This window comes from Watersipora subatra, unplaced genomic scaffold (genome assembly GCF_963576615.1).
Source record: "Watersipora subatra unplaced genomic scaffold, tzWatSuba1.1 SCAFFOLD_265, whole genome shotgun sequence".
Classification (NCBI taxonomy): Eukaryota; Metazoa; Bryozoa; class Gymnolaemata; order Cheilostomatida; family Watersiporidae; genus Watersipora; species Watersipora subatra.
In genome coordinates, this window is record NW_027045299.1 from 3,116 (window position 1) to 12,256 (window position 9,141).

The 9,141-nt window shown below is 36.9% G+C and overlaps 1 protein-coding gene across 2 annotated transcripts; it reads right to left on the reverse strand.

Moving 5' to 3' along the window:
* Nucleotides 1–202: 202 nt before the first annotated feature.
* Nucleotides 203–8,938, reverse strand: LOC137410127 (kinesin-like protein KIF21B). Of its 2 annotated transcripts, none has more exons than XM_068095711.1 (7): nucleotides 8,410–8,938; nucleotides 6,853–6,961; nucleotides 6,589–6,769; nucleotides 4,777–4,941; nucleotides 2,604–2,904; nucleotides 1,839–2,038; nucleotides 203–896 (listed from the first exon to the last, which is right to left on the reverse strand). In XM_068095711.1, exons 1-7 carry the CDS (start codon nucleotides 8,488–8,490, stop codon nucleotides 842–844), a joined length of 1,092 nt encoding a protein of 363 aa, XP_067951812.1. In that variant the 5' UTR covers nucleotides 8,491–8,938; the 3' UTR covers nucleotides 203–841. The 2 variants fall into 2 exon arrangements, with proteins under 2 accessions (XP_067951812.1, XP_067951813.1); XM_068095712.1 differs by lacking the exon at nucleotides 8,410–8,938 and adding an exon at nucleotides 8,313–8,377.
* Nucleotides 8,939–9,141: the final 203 nt, after the last annotated feature.

Below are 9,141 nucleotides of genomic sequence, written 5' to 3' on the forward strand. Positions count from 1 at the left end.
ATCTATAAATGCATGCTTTTATTGGACCGAGGATGCAAACGCATGCAGCTCAACAATGAAACACTCAACTATTGATGTTATTGTATAGTTTTAATAAAATTAGACTAGCTGTGAGCCAATGTTGTTATGATAAACATATGTAGGTACCTTACAAAATTAGAGCAAAGTAAAAGGATTCGTGTTGATACATAAGACAGCTCCATTACTCTTAAAGTTAGTTTATTTTTGAGATAATTTCAACGAACAAGATTGAATACAATAAAGCCTATTGCACCAAAAATAAATGCGCATTTCGAAAATCTACGGCCAGTTAAAACAGACAAAGTGTTTAAAAGGTTAAAATAAATATCGACGAGAAGAGAAGAATAATTGCATCGATGGATATGATGTAACATCATGATAATCTTTGACACGAAAGAGTTTATAGTCGGATGTGTCCTAGGAATATAGACACATGCAAAGTACATGGGTCAAACAATTTGAACATTGATTTAAAAAAGGAATGTATAAGATAATTTTCCTGCATAGTCATCAACCGCAGGAACGACAACGATGACCAACAAGTATTTATATATGAAAAAGGCTGTTACTTGCTGTAAAAGATATGTGATGAACACTGGTGTAAATTGGAACTGCTTGCATAAAATTTCAGGATATGTTAGATTAAATATTTTAAAGACCTAAGTTTTACTTGCAGTTTGATACAATTCGTCAGCCTGAGTTCAAGTTGTAGTTGGACGATTTTAGATTATAAGTTGATGTATTTTTGTTCATCAACAAAAATAGCTACATAAATACAGACAAAAAATATGAGAATATGGAGAATGAATCTGTGCTTTGGCTATGAACTGTATAGTTTATGTGGGTCCATCCACCAGATCCTTATCGTGCAATCACTGAAAGAGCATGAACCATGTCTGTTATACATGCTAAATCGTGGCGCATGAAAAGTTCTTGGACAAAGAACAAGATATGTTGGTACAACCAACCAAAGTTATCAACTTCTCCAATTGGCATATTTACACAATTCACACAATGATGCTATTGAATAACTATAAAAGAAACTGTCAGCCCAATATATTGCATTTATTTAAGATTTTGTTTGACGTATCAACAACGTTGGATGCTTAAGGGGTTCTAGTCGCGTTAAAAATATCAATCGGTTTTGCTCCCAATTGACAAAGTAGCATCGCAATCATTTGACCGCTATACAATTTGTAAAACGTCACTTTTGAGGCATCTGTATTGCCACACCGATCGACTAGGTAAGTAGTCACACAGTCAGTACAAAAATCATTAGTATTGCTTAAGCGAACGGTTCTCAGTAAATCAGGCAGCAAGACGCTATGCGACTACTTGTGCTTACTCATGATTTATCATTAAAAATGGGTAAAAAATTTTGTGATTATACTCGAATGCATACAGTAATCAGTGAATTAATTGGATTTAAGGAAAAGCCAGTAAATCTATACTATTTGGCTAATTGGCCAAGTGTCTCATTAGAACACATGGGTGACAGACGTAACATTAAATTTACAATAAGCTTACATAATTTGTATATTGAACAATTACCTACCTCTGGTGACAGTAAGTACTATATACTAGTTAGTAGATATAGTGAACAGTTACCTACCTCTGGTGACAGTAAGTACTATATACTAGCTAGTAGATATAGTGAACAATTACCTACCTTTGGTGACGGTAAGTACTATTTACTAGCTAGTAGATATACTGAAAAGTATCCTGCCTCTAATGGCAGTAAGTACGATATACTAGCTAGTAGATATATTGAACAATTACCTACCTCTAGTGACAGTAAGTACTATATACTACTTTACCTAGAGGCAGTAAAGAGATTGCTGCGGTTGGTAGCCATAGAGTTGACGGCTAATGAATGAGCACGCACTTCATTTAGCTGCTGGCAAGTCTCGTTTGACCGAATCTTCACAGTGCCAGAGCGACAGCAGCTTAGCAATATGTCATTATCTGGTAGCATGCACATGTCGGTGATCCAGTCCTTATGGGCGCCATTAACTGACTGAAAACAATGCAAGTTGAGGAATGAGGAACCAGGAGTTTGTTTGAAATTGACATTCAACTTAAGCGGAAAGGAGCGGCGTGAACTGCATTAAAGATGGTAAAGATTAAACACTGGCAAATCAACTTGTCCCTTTTGAATGAGTCAACAATGCAATCCTGCAATATGAAACTTTTAATCATAAACGAGTCTCTGTATTGTAACAAACCTACAAGACATTTGCAAATATTGGTGAGAGACACAGCATAATGTCTTGCGTATGACAGGTTGATCTGGTGAGACTGAACCAGATGGGCTCAACAATGCAGCAATGACTAGGTCTGACATATTTTATATTGACTCTGATCTCTAGGCCATCAAGTAGGATCACAATTGGATTGAGTGATTACCAGGAAAACCGATATACTGATATCAATCATTCACTCCATCTCAAATATTACTTCTAATAAAAAATATTTATTACAAAGTGGTGATCTTGATTGGTGACCATTACCGGAAATAACTATCACCTTTATTTTGCTATTAAATAGAGCAACACCTAGTATTGTAAAAACACCAATTTTACCTGTGGTTGAGAAGAGGGTTCACTGAGGTTCCATTTTTTGATACGCATATCCCGAGAACCACTAAAAAGGATGTCCTGACGATGCGCGAGACATTGAACACCATCATAGTGAGGAGGGTCCATAGTAAATTTGGCCTGAATTGGATAATTTGAAGTTTGTTCATTGGAAATATCAAATCCCTTAATTAGATGATCCTTGGAGCCAGTTAAGAGTTGTTCTTTCCTTCTTGAGTCGTTGTATAAACTAAGGCAAATAATCGGTGCTTGGTGGCCGCTAGCAACCTTTCCGACTGCCGATAGCCTGTAAGCGTACAATATTTTACAGATCACCAGCCTTGACAGTTTAAATGAATATAGCAATTAGTCATCAAAAAGGTGCAGAAGCTAAATTGCTAGATTTAGTTGTAAGTGCTGTTAACAATATATATATGGTTAAATGATGTTGTGCATGCAAGCGGACAACCAATGAAAAATAACTGTCAGTTACAAAATGCCACACAGGGTAGATCAAATACACATTAGGAGTGACCCTTGGACTTATACAAAGAAAGAAGATTACGGTTGTGCGCATAAACCACTGATAGAAGAAAGGTTATAGCTGTGTACATAAACCACCTATAGATGAATGGTTATAGATGTGTACATAAACCACCTATGGAAGGTTATAGTTGTGTACATAAATCACCTATAGAAGAGAGTTACAACTGTGGTGGATTTTCTAAGATTCATACACCAACCTCTAATAATAGTAAGTACTATATACTAGCTAGTAGATATATGGATAAGTATCCTACCTCTAATGGCAGAAAGTACAATATACTAGCTTGTAGATATATGGAGAAGTACACTACTTCTAATGGCAGTAAGTACTATATACTAGCTAGTAGATATATGGAAAAATATCCTACCTCTAATGACAGTAAGTACAATATACTAGCTAGTAAATATATCGAGAAGTATCCTACCTCTAATGACAGTAAGTACAATATACTAGCTAGTAGATATATCGAGAAGTATCCTACCTCTAATGACAGTAAGTACAATATACTAGCTAGTAGATATATCGAGAAGTATCCCACCTCTAATGACAGTAAGTACAATATACTAGCTAGTAGATATATCGAGAAGTATCCCACCTCTAATGACAGTAAGTACAATATACTAGCTAGTAGATATATCGAGAAGTACCCCACCTCTAATGACAGTAAGTACAATATACTAGCTAGTAGATATATCGAGAAGTATCCCACCTCTAATGACAGTAAGTACAATATACTAGCTAGTAGATATATCGAGAAGTATCCCACCTCTAATGACAGTAAGTACAATATACTAGCTAGTAGATATATCGAGAAGTATCCCACCTCTAATGACAGTAAGTACAATATACTAGCTAGTAGATATATCGAGAAGTATCCCACCTTGGATGTGGTATAAAAACCTTTTCATATTTTTTATTATTTTACCTATCTATAATTTTGCTTGTTACATTTGCATTAGACCCTTGCCATACGAAATAAATTTGTTCCGGTGTTGGCATCGTAACATAAAAATGTCGTATAGAGGGGTGTAGAAGCCCATCATGATTATTTAATACAAACACCCCTTGGTGAAAATCATCAAACTTTTATATTTTCGTACTGACAGATTGATCTGGTGAGACTGAACCAGATAGGCCCAACAATGCAGCAATGACTAGGTCTGACGTATTTTATAACGACTCTGATCTCCAGGCCATCAAGTGGGATCACGATTGGATTGAGTAATTACCAGGAAAAACTGATATACTGAAATTGATCATTCACTCCATCTCAAATTTTATGTGATGAACAACACTAAAAATTAATGAGAAAATATTATGTTAACCTTGGTAACTACAGTTACTATTACTAATATTTTTAAAGTGCTTTTAACAGAAATAGCTGTCAATGAGAGTGTGTGCCTCAAAATTCTCTAATTTTCGTAATCTTCAATTTTTTTTAACTGGAAAATTCTCAAACTATAATATACACAAATATTTACAAGGAAATTGAAGACAAGCCGGCATCCAAACTAAATCCATCATTATCAGAGGGATTCTTAGCAACAACATTACATTTATGGACAACATACAAACTAACAAATGTAGATTTTTATTCTAGGGATCGTAACTGAAAAAAACGCATCAACTTACGTATTGAGGTCCCAGAGCTGAACGGTGGTTCCAGTAGTTGTGTATAGTTTATGACCATCTCTGCTGACTTGGATATCAAACATCTGCTGCTCTCCCTGTTGGAGAATGGCCTGACTGCTCGACGCTGGCTCCACAGGGATACTGTCATGCACCAGACCAGAGGAACTGCAACATAAGATATAAAACCTCACATTGTGTCCATCTCTGTTGGCACAGTATTCACTATAATAGGAACTAACCGTTATGATAGGAACTAACGGTTATGATAGGAACTAACCGTTATGATAGAAACTAACCGTTTTGATAGGAACTAACCGTAAGAATAGGAACTAACCGTTACGATAGGAACTAACCGTTACGATAGGAACTAACCGTTACGATGGGAACTAACCGTTACGATAGGAACTAACCGTTACGATAGGAACTAACCGTTACGATTGGAACTAACCTTTACGATGGGAACTAACCGTTACGATAGGAACTAACAGTTATTATAGGAACTACCCATTACGATAGGAACTAACCGTAAGGATAAGAACTAACCGTTATGATAGAAACTAACCATTACGATAGGAACTAACCGTTATGATAAAAACTAACAGTTATTATAGGAACTAACCGTTATGATAGGAACTAACCGTAAGGATAAGAACTAACCGTTACGATAGGAACTAACCATTACGATAAGAACTAACCGTTACGATAGGAACTAACCATTACGATAGCAACTAAACGTTATGATAGGAACTAACCGTAACGATAGGAACTAACCGTTATGATAGGCACTAACCGTAAGGATAGGAACTAACCGTAAGGATAGGAATTAACCGTTTTGATAGAAACTAACCGTAAGGATAGGAACTAACCGTTATCATAAGAACTAACCGCAAGGATAGGAACTAACCGTTACGATAGGAACTAACCGTTACGATAGGAACTAACCGTTATGATAGGAACTAACGGTTATGATAGGAACTAACCGTTTTGATAGGAACTAACCGTAAGAATAGGAACTAACCGTTACGATAGGAACTAACCGTTACGATGGGAACTAACCGTTACGATAGGAACTAACCGTTACGATAGGAACTAACCGTTACGATTGGAACTAACAGTTATTATAGGAACTACCCATTATGATAGGAACTAACCGTAAGGATAAGAACTAACCGTTATGATAGAAACTAACCATTACGATAGGAACTAACCGTTATGATAAGAACTAACCGTAACGATAGGAACTAACCGTTATGATAGGCACTAACCGTAAGGATAGGAACTAACCGTAAGGATAGGAATTAACCGTTTTGACAGGAACTAACCGTAAGGATAGGAACTAACCGTTATCATAAGAACTAACCGCAAGGATAGGAACTAACCGTTACGATAGGAACTAACCGTTATGATAGGAACTAACGGTTATGATAGGAACTAACCGTTTTGATAGGAACTAACCGAAAGAATAGGAACTAACCGTTACGATAGGAACTAACCGTTACGATGGGAACTAACCGTTACAATAGGAACTAACCGTTACGATAGCAACTAACCGTTACGATTGGAACTAACCGTTATGATAGGAACTAACCTTTACGATAGGAACTAACCGTTACGATAGGAACTAACAGTTATTATAGGAACTACCCATTACGATAGGAACTAACTGTTATGATAGGAACTAACCGTTATGATAGGAACTAACTGTAATATCTTATGTTGGACAGTTTGACTGTATGTGTGGTAGAGAAGGTAACAAGTAGCCATATAAATGTAATTGCATCTGAAAGCAAGTATGAGTCGAGCTAGGCTTACCTGAGCACTGTTATACATTTAGCTCCAGCTCGGATGTCCCACATTTTGACAAATGAATTGGAGACAGTGTAGACAAGCCGGTTGACCTCGCAATATCGAACTTTGGAGACATAGTTAGGGTGGTCACCAAGACACAAAACTTCTGAACCAATTGACATGTTCCACACTTTGCACGTCAAGTCTGCGAGACAAAAGGAAACGCAGGTCAATTATGAGGTATTAGAATATGTTAGTGCGTTAGATTAGAGTCAACTTGACACTTACCTTTACTGCCAGAAACCAAAAGATTGTCGGCGGCACATATAGATAGTACAGCCTTTGTGTGACCAACTGCCTTATTTACACATATGAGACTCTGGTTGGAGCTTGTCACCTGCAAGAGACCCACCCAAATGAAAACATGTAAATTTAAGTAACAATGTTGCTGAGCTTCTAGTAACAACATCGCTATTACAATTTGATAAGGTTACACATACATAGCTCTTAGACAGAAACCAATCATACCTCCTATAAATGATCTACTGCAGGTATAAAGATGACTCGAAAATATCTTCACCCCAATGTTCTATTAGTGAAATTTTTTACGTCAATCGTTTTAAAGGCTTATGGGGAATAAAAATTATGCTTTCAACATATAATTATTTTACTTGCATATCGTGTAGTTAGTCTAATGCTAATTTAATGCTCTCTAGCCATTTTAATATATCAAAGAGTGCATCGCTTAGCCTAGAAAAACTAACATTAAAATCATAACGATTCCTAAAATTATTATTTTCTTGTAAAGAAGAGGTGCTGCAGTCCGTGGTTTGGTGTGCTACTAGAACACCAAAGGCAAAAAGTGGGGCTAGTTGGAAGAGTAGCGATTTGCCAACTCATAGCAATCAAAATAGAGGCTCATGAAGCAACGCGCTACAATAGGAGTACTTTGGAGCAGCATCACTCAATATTATCGTCATAAATAAACCTCTCCAAGTCGTTATACAATGGGACTACTATGGACTACGAATGCCTATTGTTTGCTCATCTGGCTCATCACTCGTGTTGTTTGAAAAGCAAACATTTGTAAGCACTTGCTTAGTTACAAGTTACTCCTAGGATGCCATGGCTAGTATCACCTCTCTAGTCAAGATACACAAGGTCATAAGGTCAATTGCCCAACTAGTTGCCTAGATTGTGTATAGATTGTGTGTAGACAAGTGTACCAGACACATGATGTAGCGAGGTTGTTTACAATACATTGTCGCATGGTAAAAATCATAGACTACAGAAAACGTATTGTAGGGCCATTCAAAAGGTTTACGCATTGGGCTTTTATCTAAGAGCTGATAACGCCAAAATTGAGTTGGCCCCTTCAAGGCAGTGAAACGCATCTGTTATAACAAACCACTCTGCGATTTGGTGCGCACTCTTTGTTAATTCTTGCTATTTGAGACTAACAACACTAATTCTAGCCTGAGTTTCTAATTTCTAAGAGATGCAATATTCCTATTTAGTCCAACGTGAGCCGAATAGTATATCTTTAGGGGAATGGCATTAGGGCAACTGTTTGTTCAGTCTGAGACTTTTTGCAGCAGTACTCAGTAAGCAATGCTCTAGAAACACGCGACTGTTCATCATCGTGATTATGAAATGTTTTTTCCATGCTCAGTTAATATTTGTTTTTGAATGATTTTAATGATGTTGGAGGTATCACAGTAAGTTAGTATTAGGCTGTATAGACTCACATACATGCAAATCCAGCTCATAATTTGTTAGTCAACACATGAAGACAATTACGTAAGTAGTTCAACGGGTTAAACTTGAAAACTTGGGCCTCATTACTTTGTCACAGCTGCTGACGGTGCCAAAGCTCTGCGCCTTTTTATTTTGTGTGCCGCCAGTTTGTGTGTTGGTGAGCCTCATGAATACATTAGTACTGTCAGAGTCCTGGAGTGGCTGGCGTCTCCTGCTCAGCGATGGCGAGGATGGGGGTGTCAACAGCACGTCTTTTATTTCAGAAGTGGTCAACTGTGATTTATCTCTGCTGAAATTAAAATAGCAGAATAAAATTCAGCCTGCAGAGCAAGAGAATCATTATAGCTCATAGTGCAAAATGGAATATTTAAATTTGGAGAGACACTTTCATGAACTTTTTTATACTAAAATTTAAGGCTATACCAGTTACAGAATTGTCACCCTTTTATTAACACACTTCTTTGTTTAAGTGAAATCTCTCCTGACAGCTCTGCCAGGTCTTCTTGAAGATGGTCAGACTCTACAAGAATTAGAAATGATAAAAACCAGCTGATTATATCAAGTCCTGATGAGCATATGAAGGTTTTAGCAATGCTTTCGACCAGTATTCATATGGGTAGAATAGCACCAGTGTATATACGTATATGGGTAGAATAGTTACCAGTGTATATACGTATATGGGTAGAATAGTACCGGTATCTATACGTATATGGGTAGAATTGTACCGGTATCTATATGGGTGCTATTCTACCTAGTATAGATACTGGGTAGAATAGTATCTATATGGGTAATCTTGGCCTTGACCTTTAAACGGTTGCA